General features: G+C 31.0%; 1 protein-coding gene across 1 annotated transcript in view; it reads left to right on the top strand.

Annotated features, from left to right (window-relative positions):
• Positions 1-19,233, top strand: part of LOC117337295 (cyclin-dependent kinase-like 2) — a 47,547-nt gene extending 28,314 nt beyond the window's left edge. Inside the window, 8 exon segments of the mRNA XM_033898203.1 lie at positions 763-1,271; positions 4,462-4,503; positions 6,613-6,702; positions 8,439-8,492; positions 10,830-10,853; positions 12,091-12,299; positions 12,738-12,835; positions 14,240-19,233. Of these exon segments, the coding sequence (XP_033754094.1) occupies positions 763-1,271; positions 4,462-4,503; positions 6,613-6,702; positions 8,439-8,492; positions 10,830-10,853; positions 12,091-12,299; positions 12,738-12,835; positions 14,240-14,275 (1,062 nt within the window). The 3' untranslated portion in view covers positions 14,276-19,233.
• The last annotated feature ends 795 nt before the right edge of the window (positions 19,234-20,028 follow it).

Raw genomic sequence — 20,028 nt, 5'->3', positions numbered from 1 at the left:
ACTGTATTTACTAACAGAAGGTATATTTGCACGGGATATATTCCTGGGAAAAAGATTGAATATTCGCAGAATTAATCATAGGTCAAGATCACTTATATCAAATATGATTTTGGCAATACTCTTTGATATCACTGAACTGGTGATGTACACTGAAAGATTCTAATGAAATTACACAGGCATGTTCCTTTTGAACATACCTTGAATAAGTTCGACTATAATCAAGAGTTGAGGCCAATGTTAACCAAAATAAAATTTCTCCGAAACGAAAAAAAAACAGGAACATTTTGTAGGTTCCTTTTGAACAAACCTTGAATAAGTTAGACTATAGATAAATGGTCAAAGCCAATGGTACTAAAACTAACATTTCTCTGAAGCTAAACAGGAACGTTTTTGATGGTTCTGTTGATGTAGTAGCCTGAAAGTCAGGCAAGGGACCCAGGGTTATTTTGAGGGTAGCTGTCATTTTCTCTAGCTTTGAAAGTCCCTAAGCCTACAAGAACTTTAAACGGTTTATGTTGTGGTTAAATTGTGTGAAAATGTTGATTTCTTGTAGAGTTATTGCCCTTTGTACAGGACGCTTTACAAAAGATGCCTTTGCTGTCTGTGTATTTTTTGAATTTATGAATTTTGAGTATCTATTTTAGATCTGTTTGAAATGTTCCTGTTTTAATTAAAATATAATCCAGAAAAATAATGGGAAGAAAAAATTAAAAAAAAAAAGAAGTTTTTTTTATAATTTATATTTTTTTTTTACATTTGCAGGGCTCAAAGCAAGATAGTGATCAGAAGAAAAAAGTGTCAGATGCTGAGAAAAATAACAAAAAATCTACTTCAAACTATGTCAATGGTACTGTGAACAATGTGAGTCACTCCAAATCTGGGGAGGCTAATGACCATACAGACTCAAAGGTAGATAGAAAGTCTGACAAACGGACAGACAAAGAAAATGTGAAACATGACCGAGAGTCAAAGACGGAAAAACACGAAAAAGACAAAAGTGAAAAGGATAAGTATGAAAAAGACCGCCATGATAAAGAAAGTAAACATGAAAAGGACAAATATGATAGTAAAGATAAACATGATAAGGAAAAACAAGAAAAACATGATTTGAAGGAGAAACATGAAAAGCATGATAAAGACCGTCATGAGAAGGATAGAGAGAGGGACGGAGATAATCATCTGAAGGAAACGTCGGGAATGATTCCTCCCATCAACAGCACGGGTCAAACCATTCATCTGTCTACCCCACAATCCATGCCCTCTATTGGAAGGTAAGTCTAGTAATGTGGCATAAATGTAGTTTCAGAAATTCATCAAATTTTATTTTGCCATTAGAAGACCTTGGGTTTGAATATTAATTTCATTTCATGAATATTATTTTTGAATCTGGGATATGTCATATTTTGTTTCAATTTTTTAATTCACACGTAATTTTTTGTACCACAGAACATCACAATGAACACTATTGTCTTTTGTTGTATATTCACAATTTTTTTTTTTTTTTAAATCATCTTTTATTGTTTGTCTGGTGCGAGTCTTAGTAATTGATTCAAGTTTGATAATACCTAACCAGTAACCACTTATTCATAAAAGCTTGATTTCACTTCATTTTTTTTTTCATTCATTTTTTCTTTCATTCCCACCTTAATGGAGCATTATTCTGCCTATGTTCTGTCTAGCCATCCATCAGTCGATCTTTCAACATTTGGCAGATTTCAGATTAAATTTTCCAACCAAACTTCTTGAAACTTCATAATCCCTCAAGATCAGTTGAAGGTCAAAGCCCTACTTACAAAGTCAAGGTCACATCTGCAGAAACTTTAAATGACGGTGAAAAAATTTATATGTGGCTCGTCCTCTGGTTCCTGGTCACAGTTGTCCACCAAATTTCATGGAACTTAACTAAATATTGATGGCATCTATATCTCGCTAGACCAGTTGATGGTCATAGTGAAGTATTCTCATCTCAAAATCACCATCAGCACTGGATGGAAATGTCAGCTTGTCTGTAAATATCTGGCTCAAGTTTTCAATCTTGACGCCCACCACAGGACTACAGAGCTACGATGTGATGAAAAAATATCTTTTCTGTGAATTCCTGACTAAAATTTTCAGTTGATCAAAATATTCTTAGATCTGGTTCCATTATTCCTTATAATGATAGCCTTTGCTTTCTATTTACACCTGAACTCAATCCCATCACTTTTTGCCAAATTTCATAGATATTTCTACCATAAAATATCAATCTGACTTGTACAGTGATGTCAGATGGGGTATAACACACTATTTTGTGATATTCTTGTATAAATTTGAGTACCGATAGATCACTCTTGATTTATCTCTTTGTCATATTGTAAGCCAAAGGTTTCAGTCAAATTTAACCTCAAATATAGATTCCTTCAGAATTTTATTTCACATTCACAGTGTTGTTGAAAACTTTGACAGGTTTGAGCGATGCACGAAATAATTGTGAGTTTGATGTACAAATTAGGTCTAACAAGTAATAAATTTAGATCACAATAGCTGTACGCTAGAATACAAGTAGCTGGTACATCAAGTGTATAATATCATTAACATGCTTGCTTAGATTCGGCAAGAAACAATTCTGTTCCATTTATTTAAAAGTGGAAGGGTTGGGGTTGGGGCTAAGTTTTTGATTGCGAATTTTGTATGTTTAAAATATTCATAGCATTTTGAAAAAAAAAGGTAGTCATGATTTCCTTTTTTATCCTCAAATGAAGAAAATATTTTAATGTGGTACATTGTTTGAAATTTTAAGATTGTGTATTTTGTATGTTTTTAATATTCATATAGCATTTTGAAAAAAAGATAGTTAATATTTCCTTTTATATCCTCAAATGATTTTTGAAAAATATTTTAATTTGGTAAATCATTTGAAAGTTTTTGCTCTTTGGTAACTTCTAATTGGTTATTTTCACCAAGATTCAGAATCCATCTCATATAAGTTCATGTATAGAATGCCAGCATTGAATCCATTCCTGTTTATATGTAAAGGGCGCAGGCTCTACAGCTGTAAACTTAAGTATACCATATATCAGTCCTGTGTACACGTAGTTATATATTCTAGAGTTGGATAAGATATATTATGTTCTTACAAAGTCTTGGTAGCATTGCTACTCCATATTATATAAGTATAAGTATGTAAATTATTAACCTAGGTAGCTAGCTATATAGTGAGCTTTCATATTTTTGTACTCAAGATAAGTTCTGTGCATGAAGGAAATGGCATATTGATTTGACAAAAATTCAGAGGGGATTGCAAAAGATTTTTCAGAGAACATTCTTTAATGATTTTGTTAATATACATGTATAAAAGTTTGTATTTGAAATTCTAAAATTTATGGGTTAAGGTTTTTTGGGGTTTTTTTAAAGATAAAATTTATGATTCTGAATATAATGTGCAACTTGTTAAGAAAATTTACTGCCAACCCTCTTTGAATGAATTTACAGCAAACCCTCCTTGAAAATGTAGTTCGTACACAGATTTAATTTATGTTCTGCTACAGAAGTATCAACTGCCGGTCAAAAGAACATTGAACCTTGATTTTCACACTATATATAGATCTGCTTTAAGACCAACATCAAAAAATTGTTTGTTTGCAGTTTCTCAACGGAATAAATTGCTGCAACTCAGACCTTACATTTTCAAAAGTTTTTTCCCCAATATTTTGCCTCTCATTATGTAACACTGAAATGAACAGGACACACATTTTTGCAACAATCACAGCTCAATTGCTTATGATAGGTAACTTTAATTGCTTCAAATTTCAATGCCCTCTTGGTTTCACTCAGTGCTCAACCATTTCTTGTAAGAATGAATTACAGAACTCTTAGAGGCAGTATAAATGTTTCTATGCAAATGTAAAGCATGTTAATGGTTTCTGAATTCATCAAACCAAATATGATGATGTAGCTTATAGATCTAGTATTCTAAACTTACAATTTATATGTAAATGTTTTCACATGTAGAAGTCTGATAGAAAAGAAATTGTTCAAACCAACAGACCCAATGAAAAAAAAATTAGGTCAGGAAACTACAATCAAACATTTTTTTGTGATGGCATTATACAAAATGCATAGTTACCTATTGTCAAGGTTTAAAGAAGGATATATATATTGATGAATTGTAGCATGAATATTATCTAATTACGACTTTGGTAATTAGTCTGATTTAGAGGGTTCAAAGGTCACCAGACTCTAACACTTAACATTAGTTGTATATGCATAACAACATGTTAAATATAGTGATTGTGTTCTGGCTGTAGATGTTTTTAACTTTCAGAGTCCTTAAGAGAATATATTTCAATAAGAAAGTCTTACATATAATTTTCATCTCTGTTAAATTTTTTATTTTATTTCTGTAGGATATTGATGATCTTAGCTTGAGTGACATATATATATATATACGATAACAAAATATTGTGTGTTCTCTTTATACAGACAGTTGCTAGTCATAAGCTCACAATGTCTTAGCTTGGTCAGGTATTTCATACAGTCTTCATTAATTATTGTCCCTCTTTATAAATTATACCAATCTATATAATGTTCTAACACTTTCTAATCTAGCTAGCTTGTACAGTACATGGAAACCTGTGTATTATCATAAATACCAGACTATTCAGAATTATTTTTCTTTTCAAACCTTTAATACATTTTTGGTATGTTCTTTTTTCAAATCCTTCTTTTTTTCCCACTGATACTTCAATTAAATATCTCATAATTTGATCAGAAAATATTTTGACTTTTCAATTAAATATCTCATAATTTGATAAGAAAATATTTTGACTTAATTTTTATAAAAGTGTTTTCTTCTGATTTTAATTAATTCTGATTAGACGGGTTTCTTTGTACCTTAGACAAAAACTAATCTCTTTTAAGCTCTCAAACAAGCTAAATTGGAGCTCTGTATTTTAAGTTAATACTTCCAAACAAGTTTAAAAGAAAGATAGCCGTTAAATTTTATTTTCATGGTACTGTGTAATGATATTCAGTTACCCGAGACAAAGTCAAAAGTGACCTAATCTAGTTGCCCTTTATCCGTCGCCATGGGTCGTCTTGACATGTGACCTTAGACTTTTTAGAGAATGGATGTTAAAGACTTAAAGACTAATATAATAAACTTCTGAAGCAAGTTTAAAGAAATTTTGCAGTAATTTAAACCTTTCACAGCTCCATTGCTAAAGGCACCAACATTTTGAATTATATGGTTCCCACCACCCTGGACTCTGAGGAATTGGGTGAAAATGGGTAAATTGGATTAAATCTTAAAAGTCTTCTTCTTCAAACCTAGTTATGCTCGAAACAAATACTCATGGATTAATGGAAGGGTCATGAGGTGCATTACCACTATCAAAATTGTCCCCCCTCCCCCCCCCCCCCCCCCCCCCCCCCCCCCCCTCCCCACAAGACTCATGTCTTCCCCTGCAGGGGAATGATTTAATTGTGCATCATATTACATTATTGCATGATGCATGAAAAGATGATAGATGTCATTAAAATTTGACTTTTAATCAACCTTAAGAGGCTGAAAGGCAGGGTCCCAAATAAATTAGATTTGCTAAACTTTCTACGGTCTCCTTCTTTAGACCCAGAGTAGTTTGAATCAAATAATTTACCTTCAGTGTTAAATTTGTGAAATATTGGAGAAGACAATTAATTTGGATAGTAATAGTGTTGGTCATATTTAAAATAGAATCAACAACAAGAAATCAGGTGATTGTAAAGCCCCATGGGCCTTTTTATTTAATTTCACGACAAGAAATTAGTTGTAAAAATTAATTGAAGGTATAGTCGTAGAGATTTCCCAAAGGTAAATCTGAGAATCCTCTCTAGTTCCCTGCATGTTGTAGTTTAATTTACACTTAATTAGATCACTACCATACAGGAATTATCAATGGATTTTTAATTCATTGTTCACTGACATAAGTGTGTATAATTGCTAGACCCAATATTATCAGTACACCACACTTTGATTCCAATTAATACCCAGCCTAATTATCTAGATGTAGATAAAAATCATTTAATGAGAATATACATGTATATAACATTTTGTCTTAACTCTGTCAAAGACACAATATTGAAGTCACATTTTTTGTTATATGTCAGCAAAAACTTCATATGTACAGTATTTATATATGATAATATTTTATATATATTCATGATTATAGATATTATATATCAAAATACCTGCTAAATAGAGAAGAGTACTGAGAATTTTATATTTACTGAAGTTAAGGTCAGCTACGTGCATGCGATGCATACACATATTGCGGTATATGTACGGTACTTTGATTACCGGTAGATATTTATATAAGTGTTGTATCGATATTTAAACAAAATGTACTTTTATTTCTTCAGGCTAAATGTTGAAAAACAGACTAAATCTTATCAGGAATTTCCATATTGTTGAAATTAAAAAAAACAGTTAACTAAAAAAATATATATATGTATCAAATAAAATTCAATGGCTTAAGCATATGAATTAAATTTAATTTACTAATTAAAAGCGAAAAACAATTAACACAAAATATTCAGAAACATTATCTTTGTAACATTTTTCTTAGTGTTTTTGCCTGTGTGTTATTTTTACAGTCCAAATATGGCCAATGTTTCAACAGTAAACAATGTGCATATATCAAGTCCGTTGGGTAATGCCCCTTATACGGGGCCTGCTCCTCTGAGGTAAGCCTACAGATGGCGCCATTCATGCATGGTATAGTCTGTTTCAGGAATTGGAGCTTATATGTTAACATGTTGCTATGACTAAAATCATACATATATATAGAATTTGGATTGCCTCTCTTAATTCCAGACTTTGGTTTCTAGAATATATATATATACTATTTTATGATTCAGTGATATAATTTGCAATTGTTTTTATGTAAAAATTGCATTAAGTTTTTTCCTAAAATAATTATAAAAAAAAAAAAAAAAAATGAGCAGAATAAGAAAAAAAAAAATCCCTTTTAATCAGATTGAAATTTAAAGTCAGGAAATTGTTGAGGTTGATTAAAGATACAGTGTCCTCTGTCCAAACTAGATTCTATCAAATTCATGTTTTTTCTTTCAAAACCACCAGATTGAGTTTTGTTCCACCAAGAATCCCTCTGTGTGAAGTTAGGAATGTGTTTGCGGGGCTGAAGCCTCAAGTTTTTGTCTAAAGTACAGCAGTCTCCATGCCATTGTGTTTATACAAATTATGGAGCAAAAATAAAAATTGGGCAATCCCAGTATATAATAGATCATATAATTTATGCTACAATTGCCTTGTCAATTCATCTGAACAATGACTAAAATATATGTTTTCTCTGGAATTCAGTGGACCAGTTATGTTCGGTTTAGACAGGGGACACTATACCTGGTTTATCGGGGACTTTGTTAGTTGTTACAACTGATAACTCATATGTCATGTGTTTTCAAAGGTCAGTGAATCTGGTAGTTACTTTAATTTTATCATGACCATTACATTTTTCCTGTTTCATTAATTTCTTAATGAAGATGAAGTCACTAATTTGATGTCTTATCATTTGTCTATAACTGGCCACATCAACTTATGTGAGAAGGATTTTGGATTTTGGATTGAAAATTATATATTCTTTGTGTGAGGTACATTGTAGCCTGCCTTAAAAACCTCTAGATTACCTACCACATACTTTTAAGTCTCCTATTATGAAAAATTCCCAAAATAGTGTTTTCTATAATAGCTGTCTATAAAAACCAACGTGTTAATGACTGATTTTGGTGTCTCACTTCATTTCCAGTTTTTACAGGCAGGTTCCATTGTGTCCGTTTTCTCAAATTTTTTTTTGTGATGTTCCAAAAACAATTAAAAATTGTCAATATGCAAATTATGAAGATAATATTCAGCATTGTATATTATACAACTGCTGTAGTTGGAGAATGTCTTGCAGCATTTCGTATGAGTATCAAAGAGAGAAAATAAAAAGTATAAAAGCTAATAGAGTTGCCACACCATGACACTTTCACTCTTAATAGGAGATTATTATTTCCTTCTTACGTTATAGTAGATTATCATTTCCTTCTTCCGTTATAACTTCTTTACTTAAGGAAAGTGTAATGGACATCATACTTCATTTCTTTCTTATCTTTCTAGTGTAATGTTAGTTTTACTTGTAGATTAGGATATGTAGCAGTTTAGTATTAGAAAATATTACCCAGAAAATGGTGTTCTTTTAGTGTGTAGATTTTGTAAAGAAGAAAATAGGAAACTAAAAGGGGAAATCCTTTAAGGAAAAACAGCTGGGGATGTGTTTGAGAGATAGAGAGAATGACAGAAAGATGGAAGGAGAAGAAAGAGAGAAAAATAAAGAGAGAAAATAAAGAGTGCCAGAAAGAATTATAAGGAAATAAAATGTGATTACCTGTATACTATACAGTAAGGTTATTTTGGTCGTTAGATCTCAAGATCCTTTCCGACACGGAGTAGCCCCCGTGCGACATGACATACCTAGGTGAGTCTCTGTCTGGCTTGATCGTGTATCCCAGTGTCCCAGTTGGTTACAGCTAATTAACACTCCGGTCACTACCAACATTTCTCGTATCAAAACTTGATAACAATATAAACAAGGTTTTTTTCTCTCTCAAAATTCATGTTTTGCCATTTATTTAAAGAAAATATTAAATGTATTCATATAAAAAAAAAAAAAAAATGTAAAAAAAAAATGTAAAAAAAAAAAAAAAAAATCAATAAAAACATGAGATTATTATCATCATGAACTTCATCTCTTCTTACTTTAAATAAATTAAATTTCAAACGTGAAAAATACACATTGGCATTGTACATTGGTTTTTTCCTCTTTTTTCCCCCTTAGAATGTTGATAATTGAAAAAAATATCCAGAAATTATATTTGAAACATATTTTACTTTATCAGAATTTCAGAAAAAAAATTAAATTGAATAAAATTCATACTAAAGAGGGTATACATGTGTAAATATATGTATGTTATTTCAATATTTCTAAAAATGAAAAAAAAAATGAAAAAAAATAAATCAGAGAGATAGGAAATGTTGGTAGATTCTCAACTGGAAAAGTACCCAAACACAAATCTATATTTATTGGAAATGCTATATGTGGAGTCAAACATAGAATACCAGTAATCTCTATAGTATGTTGTATATGTATTTGTAAGTAATGCATCGGTGGGGTAACAGTAGATTCTATAGAGATATTAATTTTAATTTCTTAACAGAATGAAAACTCTTCTAATATGTATGTCTCTTGAAATTTAGATAACATTGTTAATGTTTTAAAAAGTTTTACATACTAAATTTTAATGTTAAGTGAATTTTTTTTTTACTTATACAATTATATGAATTTGCCAAATTTTCCCTTCCTATGACCTTAAAGATGAAGGTGAAAATCCCAAACCAATGTAAACAATTCTAAAAGGACATTTTAATTGATTACCATCTATTTAAGGAAATAATTTTGATCTTCCAGTAACTTTTTCAAAATTTTATCAACATTTCAAGAATTCAGTTATGAATTTGGTGGAATTTCATATTTTATTTTGCATAGAAATAGGGAAGGTTGATTGTTATAAATGATGGCATTACTTAGCAAAATGATTGTAAGTTTTATTTTTAATATGAATAATTCAATACACAATTTGCAATGCTTCGCAATTTAGAAATAATTATAATTTATAGATAATATTGAGTTTGAAACTTGTAACTTGTAATGATAATAATGATTACAGTATTTTAAAATATTTTGGAAAAATATTATTTTACACATTGTATGCATTTGTGACATTTACATTGCAATCATGTACTTGTATATCAGAAATATATTATTACTGTACTAATCCAACATAAACCGATGTCATTCCTCAACTTGAAATCAATTGCAATTATGCAATGTACATGTATGCCATTACCTGGTGTATCCTATAATAATTTCTATATAGATCAATCATATTAACTAAATATTTAATAAAGGATACCAGGTATTTTAAATGATAAAATCAAGCACTTTATTTATTTGTAAAAGCATGCATGTAAAAGTAAGCATGAATCATATACTATAATTTGACCAATTTTCTTCAATATTGAATTACATTTTTCATGTCATTGAAAACACTTAAACAATTTTTTTTTTTTTTTCTTATGCATTTTCCAGCCATCATGAGATTTCCAGAATGTTTAAAGTTACAGAGCTTTTGTTTTTCAGCATCATAATTGATGTTTTATGGTATTTTGTTGAATCACATCACTTTGTTTGTCAGTGAGAAAGTTTATTCTCATCCAATGATAACTTTAGGTGTAGAAAGGGAGATAACTGTGTTTTTGTTTGGCTTTTTACACATTCCTGGAAAATTGTTTGGCCAGACATTGCCCATGGATATGATCTCCTTGTCTCTCCCTTCTTCTGTTTGTAATGCAACTATCTGAACTGTTCTGTCTGCTCAAACAGAAAATAAATGTAGTTCTATAAAGGTCCCAAGTTCTAGATTTTCTGTCCAGTAAATTTGGAAATTATCAATCTTTCTCCCCAAGTTACATGTAATAAAATCTGTTCTTGTAATCCTGAAATAAAAAAAACATATATATATGATATCGTAATAGGAAAGATCGAGTAATGAAAAATACCTTGCCCCTGCTGGGCTTTGAACTAGTGACCTTTCACTCTCACGGCAAACAGCCTACCACTAGTCTAAAGGGAAATTCCTGCTAGTCTGAGCTAGTAAGGTTACCTTATACTCTCTACTTTTACAATATCACTTGTTGATTAAGAAATTTGAGTTCCAAGTAAAATGATAAAACTAAAAGTCTCCATTTTACACAGGGATAGAGATTTGTCACAAGCTTGGTAAGTTGTCTCGTCTCGCTTGTGTTTCTTAGGAGAGGCAGACCACCAAAATTTTCCTCAGTTGGCTATGATAATAAAAAAAAATCTGTGATACATTATAACTGATAATTATGCATTAAACATTCAGTTTTTAATGGTTTTGTCATTGAGAGAATTGTTAGCATAGGAATTAAAATGAAAAAAAAATGATAAAAAATGAATTGATAACAGATAAAATAAAAAAAATAATGATGATAATATTAACAAACGAGCACCTGAAATTGAAGAACAAATATTTGAAAACATTCTTGGAAAATTACATATTTGGACACTTAATTATATTGTTGAGATTTATCAACTGGATACAGATACTCCAGTTTCTAGTGTGGCAAAATTTTGGTGGTATAATTATAAGTCACAAATTAATCCTAAAGATACGTCCATTATTTGAATCACATTTCAAATTGATGCAAACACCTATCTGTTATATAAACTAACGCCACTTTCTGTTCTGAAGAGCTAGGCAGTACAAATTGAAGATGGGCTTGGTTGCTTCCGAGACTCAACTACTTCAACCCACTGCATCTTAAACAGTATTTGCAATCTGAAATATAGACGAAAAAATTTGTTGAATCACTTGATATTTCATACACAAATTAATATTTCAGCAGGCTTCTAAGCACTTGTGTGCTGAATGAGATTTAAGCACACATAATTTGTACATAGACTGCCTGTGGCTTCTACACATATATACACTGCAAGTGTTATCTTCCTTTATGTTATCATAGTACAGTTTTAGAGATTGATTAATGTTCAAATTTTAAATTAAAATGGAGTCACAGGGAGGGGGCATATGTCTGATTCATAATTTTTCATAATGACAAAAATTTGTTCAATTTAATGTTAATCAGAGGTTTGCTTTTATGTTTCTGCTTATATTGTATTTTATTTCTCTAAGAATTTTAATTCAAGTTTTTTAATATTAGTAACAGCACAATGATTTAGTTCTATTTAAATGAACAAATTGATTTTCGATTATTTTCATTTTTAATTTATTCATGGATAACACTTTATACAGAGAGATACTTAGAACTTTGATGATTTATATTCAGATATTCCTGTTTGATGTTGTATCATAATTCCAGGTTCTCCCAATCAGGTGGTCGCCATGGCGTCAATGGCTTGTCCAAAAATTACGATCTTTTACAAAAGGCTGTTTATACTCTTTACACAAAAAACAAAATTGATTTTTTTTCAGGGTAAGTGACAAAGTTATAAAGAAAACATCAAGTAACTTCACGAAGAAGACTTTGCTGACCAATCACCATAGCAACACCATCAGTCCCCAGCCTCTCCAGTCGGAGAAGAGTTTCCTACACGATAAGTCCCTGACACGTGTCAAGGCCCATAGTCCGGATAAGAAGGAAAAGGAAAGTCTTAGTTTACCGGAACTGAAAGGTGCTGAAGGTATGGAGATTTAAATCAGGATTTATTAAAGAGTATGGCTGCAATTTTCACTAGCCCAAACTGAAAATTTGGTAGCCCCAGACGTCGGGCTAGTGGATTTTAACACCCCTGCAAATAGAAGTCCAGTACAGCAACTTGATCCAATTTCTACGGTTTCTTATCAACAACAAACTGTTTATGCTATGCTTAATATAATTGAAGAACTTTTTACTGATTGACTTTTGAAAACACCCTTTCAAGGACTTGTGGTCTACTATTATTTGATAATTGGAAGCTGTTGACTCTGCTCATATAGAATTTGCCAGTGAACAATTAATCTTTGATAATTTTTTTCCAGTATATTTTCTCGTTATTGATGTACATGTATATTAAAGATTGAATTTTTGGCTAACATCTGAAAATTTTTTTTTTCAAAATAATTTGAATTTTTCTTTGCAGCTCACCCATCCAAGATGAAGCTGAAACAGCGTTCAACAGTGGCCACTATACCACACATCACTAACCTGGATCCTTTTAACGCTAATACGTCGGGTCAGGTATGACCATCGATAAAGTTTTCTCTCTCTGGTTGGTATCTTCTCTTAGATCTACTGGCTTTCTCTGCTGTGGTGAGGCGACAGCCTATTGTAATGCAGTTAGATTTTAATTGGTCGTAATGGATTTGATTGACGGGTTCAGGGAAAAATTGTGCTGGATGCTGGTGTTATGTTCTTTCTCGCTTTCATGAAACACAAAAGTCATATACCTGGCAGTTTGAGGTGATCAATTTATCATTTTCTCTCCCATATCAGTTATTTGGTTGTGAATTCTTTGTGTATAAGCATAAAAGTATTTTTCTAAGTAACTTTTTGGCTCATTTCAAAAGAAAAAAGAAATTTCAGACCTGATGTTTTATGTAAACCAATGTTTATACATTTATTTAAAGTTTGAATTGCAATTAAGAAATATATATCTTAGTTTTTCTGTAATTATAAAGGGGCCGCGATATAGCTCAGTCGGTTGGAGTGCCGGTCACATAACCTCAGACGAAGATCCGAGGTGTGTGGTTCGACACTCCCTACCCTTGGCAGTTTGTGTTTCTCCGGAAGCTGAGAAAGGGACTGGTCTATGATGTCGTGGTTATGTCCTTGGGCAAGGCCTTGATGCTCTTGATGGCATATGACAGGTCTTCCGTATGTTCTTCATTGAGGTAGTCACCAACTACTACATGGAGACCCAGCCTCAAAATGACCCTGGCTGTTACCGTGGCAATAAACTCAGCAAACAAACAAACACCTTGTTAACATTTTCACATAAATTTACTCATTGTTATTTGTTATTTCAATTCTTTTGTCTCGCAAGAAATCTCAGAGGCTTATTTCCCAGGGCACTGTTTTGTATAGGAATTGTAAATGATAGAGGCCTTTTTATAGCTAATTACATGGTGGAGGAATATGTCATTAATTTGTGTTTGAATATTGTACTAATTAATTTTATTATTGTTTACCTGTACTGTATACAGCTTTGACTTTGCAGTGATATTTTACCTTGATATGAAAACACAAATAAATGTTCAACAGTTTGTATATATGTAGTACATGTGTGCTGTATGTATAGAATTAGGATTTTTTCTTAAATTTTATTTGTATATTTATGACTTTTACACTGAATTTTCAGAATCTTTGTTTTGCATAAGTAAAACTTGGAAAAAATGTTATTCACACTAATTATTTTGTTTTCAATATAAGCAGTATGTTCACTTTGATTTTTATGAGATTATGATAGTTAATTCTTAATTGATTTATATTGAATATTGGATTTTTTATAGAAGCTGAATATTCTAATTATTTTTCTATGAATAATTGCCTATTACTTTAGATTTCACTGTCAGATCACAGCTGCATTTTCTTATTATCCTTATTGAATTCTAAGATTTACAAATTTTTGAATTTCACTTTCAGAGCGATGACAGAGACGGAAACTTGCCAGCCGTATGACAATTAACCATGTATGGAAATATTTAAACATGAATTTAAAACTGGAAAAAGCTAGAGGTGGATGATGACTAAGGGAACAGTTGGCATAGCAACCGGAAAGTGTGTGGGGAATTAGCACTGGAGGAAAATCACTTCTGTACATCACATTAAATGTTCATGGAATAGACATGAGGTGTCAGTGAATGTTCGTAAAAACAAAAAAGGAGTGATTTGGTTTTCATGGAATTCATTTCTGATGAAGATATGACAATCAGTAGCATATCCCAAGGACGTGAAACTCTTTGCCAAGTTGTAACAGATCACCACAGAAAGATCTGGAGATTGTCCTGATGGTTTAATTGTGTTGGTTATGTGTCCATAGATATTGTTTCACTTGACTGTCCTGTCCGATCCATTGTAATGCAATTGTTGTCAAAAAGAAATCAAACAGTAAATTGTTGTATTATGTTATTGTTGAAGCCATCATAATTAAGCCTAAACAGATGGAGTCATTTTTCGAAGCGTATACTCTTGTGATGAAAACAAATCTATGGGGATATTTATCTGAGTGATTGGAAATGTTCTTGAATTGTGTTTTGTCCCTCAGTTCTGCCTCTGTTACGTTTTATTATCGTGTTTATAGATTTCCATACATCTGTTGGGCAGCATGGTGCAGTGGTTAGTGCCCCGGATGCCTGGTGAAGGGGTTAGAAGTTTTTTCTGACGCTGCATACATTGGTGTCCACCAGATCTTTTAATACAGTATTATTTGGTCTAGTCTACGTAGCTGTAGAAACTGATCATTGACGTGTACATTAGGGGAAGATGTCGTTTCATGGGAACATTAAATTAGACACACTTCATAGTTGTGTTTCTTAATTAATAAGGACCTAAAATTAGTTCACTCTAGTCTGTCAAATTGTGTAAATGGAATGAACTAACTCCAACTCCCAAAAATAGGAAATAATCCTAAAACCGAAATTCTCACCAAGGGAAGTAACTATTCTCATCAAGGGAAGTAACTCAGAATCATCTCCTTTCCAGCTAATGGTTTGACTGTGTGGTTGGTATGTAAGAATTAAGATAAATCTTTTAATGAATAAAACATTATTCATCTTTATAACATATACCACATTGACAATTTTCTCAGATTTCACAGCGTCAATTTACAGATTGTTAAGATATTGCTCAATTCCCCTTCACAGTAAACTAGAAATTAATTCATATTTAATTGAAAAATTCAGTATATTTTCTTCTCATTTTAATGTGATTACCTAATACTTATTAATTATCCTAATTACATATTTCAAAGAGGATGCATTTTCTCAATCTGAATTTTGTGTGAGATGTAAAACATGTATCATCCGATCAGTCTTAATAAAACTTTGTGTGATGAAATATCTTCTAAAAATATAATAAATATAATAATAAATAGACAATTTAAAGATTTATTTATAGATGAAATGGGTAATTCGCTTTATTTTGTGTCTTAAAAAGATGATAAAATTCATGAAATTCATCAAGGATTTTTTTTAAGTATTTATTCCTCATTTTGAAGAATCACTTCAATGCTCTTATCATTTGTTCAACTTTCTGTTAAATTTTTAACTTATTTTGAATTTAGTCTAACAAGCATTTTAGATAATATATTGAGTATTGTTTACTTGTTTATATATTTCTCTCAAATTCTTGTTTTTCAACATTTCTAGTCTAGTGTCATCCAGTTTGAAGTCGTACTTGTTTTAGGAAACTGAGAAATCCTTTTTTGCATTGCTTGGACGTTTGACAGTAGGATAGCGGATCCATAAAAATAACCCCTAATAATATCTTTTAAAGAAAAAGAATGCTATTATTTATTACAAATCACTGACTCTTAGTTTGAAAACAATTGTCTGCAAGAATGATATGATGTTACCATTACATGGTTTAGAGATTGTTTGAGTAGATCTTTTTAAAAAAATGAATTTAGATTTTAAATTCTTTGAAGGTGTTAATATGTGCTAGATATTTATTCTGTTAATATTAAACTCATTATATGTAATGTATGTAGCAGAATATTTCTGTTGATAAAGAAATCTTTGTTTCTTAATTTTATTTACAACATTTTCCAGTGAAATAGAGTTAATTTTATTTTAAGAAATAATATCTTCATTGTTTTGGGTCATTAAAGCCTGGGGCAATGTTTTGTTATTTTTTTTAAAATTATTTGTTTTCTGTTTTTTCCCCCGCTACAATCTAGTTGCATGATTGGACACATAAATCTCTCAGATAGGCATTTGAATACATCTTTACTAAACTTTGTTTAGCATTATACTTTTTGAAGTTTTTTCATTTGTAATATATTTTCGATTTAATAACCACTTTCTTCATTACCAATGCATTTTTAAATGGCATTGAATTATTTTGAAAAAAAAAATCAAAACTTTTTCTGGTATTCATTTTTAAGCGTGATCACATTGTCATATATATAGATAAAGAGAATACTGAAGTAATACAGTGCTTTTAGATATCAATCAGAGAACATTAGCATTTCTTTATTTCATTTTGTGTGTGGAAAACATGATATTAATTATAAGGTGTGCGATAAGATCATTCTTGAGTATATTGTTATTTGAGAGTTTTCTGTCTAGTACATGGTGAGTTTGTTTGTCAATATTTTCCTGCAATATGTTAATTTCATTCATATCTAAATTATATTTTTGTGTTAAATATACTTACTAGCATAGTCATTTGTGTGACGTATAGATATATTCTTGACTTTATTGTCAAACAATATTGAAATCAAATAGGAACAAATGAATATAATATTCATTCAAATAGTTTGCAATCTCCTAGTCGTGTAGAATGTGATTATTTCCAACGTAAGATGAGCACAATTGGGGTTTGAAATGTTACATTATGGAAATCACTCAAAATCAGTCATTGATAATGTAAACTATATACACACGTATATCTATATTTTTTTTATGTTTCACAGAGGCAAGACTGGTAGGATGAAATGATGGTCATTTATAATGTACTAGGAATTGTAAGAATGATAGTTTGCATTTTTTGTTGAAGAATGATATATTCTCAAAAGATTTGAAAACCATTTGATCTAGCCATTTGCATCAGTCAAGATCTAGCAGTTTTACTTCGGGATGAGTTAGCTCCCCTTTTTCAAAATCATTCATTAAACATAACAAAATTTTCATTTATGCAAATGAAAGTATTTATAAGCTGATGATACAGGCCGTGAAAGGCTCTTTCAAGACTTACAACAAAGTAAAACAAGATCACTTGTCAATCCTTATTTTATAAACGAACAAACTTGGGCCAAATGGGTCAAATTGTTTGGACTGTGATAAACAAAAGAGGCCTATCTCAATGAAGAGTTTCAAAGTCCAGGTCTTTTCTGGATTATAATATAATGCTGATGTATTCTGTTAGATATCCCCATGCAGCAAAACATACAGAAATATTTTAGATACCTCTCTGCTGTAAACATACTGAAATATTTCAGATATTTCCTGCTGTAAACATACTGAAATATTTCAGATATTTCCTGCTGTAAACATACTGAAATATTTCAGATATTTCCTGCTGTAAACATACTTAAATATTTCAGATATTTCCTGCTGTAAACATACTGAAATATTTTAGGTATTCCCTGCTGTAAACGTACTGAAATATTTTAGATATTCCCTGCTGTAAACATACTGAAATATTTCCCTGCTGTAAACATACTGAAATAATTCAGATATTCCCTGCTGTAAACATACTGAAATATTTTAGATATTCCCTGCTGTAAACATGCTGAAATATTTTATGTATTCCCTACTGTAAACATACTGAAATATTTTAGGTATTCCTTGCTGTAATCGTACTGAAATATTTTAGATATTCCCTGCTGTAAACATACTGAAATATTTCCCTGCTGTAAACATACTGAAATATTTCAGATATTCCCTGCTGTAAACATACTGAAATATTTTAGATATTCCCTGCTGTAAACATGCTGAAATATTTTATGTATACCCTGCTGTAAACATACTGAAATATTTCAGATATTCCCTGCTGTAAACATACTGAAATATTTCAGATATTCCCTGCTGTAAACATACAGAAATATTTTAGGTACATTTATATTCCCTCCTGTAAACATAGATATATTTCAGATATTCCCTGCTGTAAACATACAGAAATATTTTAGGTATTCCCTGCTGTAAACATAGATATATTTCAGATATTCCCTGCTGTAAACATACAGATATATTTCAGATATTCCCTGCTGTAAACATAGATATATTTCAGATATTCCCTGCTGTAAACATAGATATATTTCAGATATTCCCTGCTGTAAACATACAGAAATAATTTCTACAGTTGAGTGTGATGGGTGTGTTCATTGTTAGAATGAATTGGAAGTATTGTGTGTGACAGTCATTGGCGAAAGCTATGAAAAAATTAACTGAGTGCAATGTAGTGTATGTACATGTTATGTATTACATATCTGTAATCAAATTATTATGAAAATATGAAATACTATTTCTTTTGCAAAAGACCAATACATTGTACATTTTTTCTTTCTTTTTTTTTTTGAATTCATAAATGCTCCTTTTTTTCTCTTTTTTATTAAAGTGCATAATCTGACCATATCGTAATATATAATTATCGGTTTATGATTACCTTAATAAGGACTTTGTTGTGACATATTTATTTTATTTGAAGTCCTCAAATATATTTTGTGTGTAAGTCTGTGTTTTATCATTGTTGCTATAACTGTAATATAACCGTGCCAATGTTTATATCATATTTTAATATATATCAGAAAATGTTGTCTACAGACTGTCCATTCTAATCACAAGGTCGCTGCTGCAGATGACAGGGATTTGTTGGCATTTTTATTTTTGTTTCATTGTTATGTTAAATTTTTGTCTTGAAACTGTATTCACAGGTGGGTGCTTGTAAAACTCAATAAACACAATTTTCAGGATAAATTTTGTCTGTTATATTTCTCCAATGTATTTTGAATCTATTATCAAATAAGTAATACATGTATTCTTAAAATTTGAATATACTGTTTGTATGACTCTACCATTTCAAGGGCTAGCAATTTGGCCTAATTTTTGTCCAACTGATCGTCTAAACATTTTGAAGACCTCACCAGGTCTTGACCTCAACTTGCATACAGCAAAAGGTTGTTTATCATCTTTCGATCTTATTGTACATGTATCTCGTAGAATTGCAACATGTCAATATTTCTACATTTAACTTATCCAGGCTATATCTCATCCACTTCTTGTTCCTGGAACTTCATCTTCATACTTGGGGCACATATTCATCCAGTTAGCGGGATGTACCAAAAGTAAGCCATTCTTGACAATTATGAACTTTGACCTACATCAAAGAAACGCTTGTTCAGGGTCTGTCTCCTTCACTAGAGCTTCATATTTGGGGGTTCACCATGGTAAGGCAGTGTGTAAATAGGTCACTTTGACCTATGTTTTGACCTTTGACCTACATTTAAGATAAAGTTTTTCATGGCTCTATATATCACTCACTAATATATTAGTTACTAGAACCTCATATTTGGGGCCTGAAATTACTTAGGTTAGGTGGGGTGTTGTGTATCAAAACTAGGTCAAAATTACCTATATTTTGACCATTAAGGGAAATATCTATTACAGGATTGATAGTATATATATATACATGTAACACTGGGAGACAAAATGCATTGTAAATGGCACCAGCAACATCCATACCTAAACTTGGTTAATTTTATTGGATTATTT

This window comes from Pecten maximus, chromosome 1 (assembly GCF_902652985.1).
Source record: "Pecten maximus chromosome 1, xPecMax1.1, whole genome shotgun sequence".
NCBI classification, from domain to species: domain Eukaryota; kingdom Metazoa; phylum Mollusca; class Bivalvia; order Pectinida; family Pectinidae; genus Pecten; species Pecten maximus.
The sequence above is the reverse complement of the archived record's forward strand: the minus strand, read 5'-3'. Positions and strand labels throughout refer to the sequence as shown.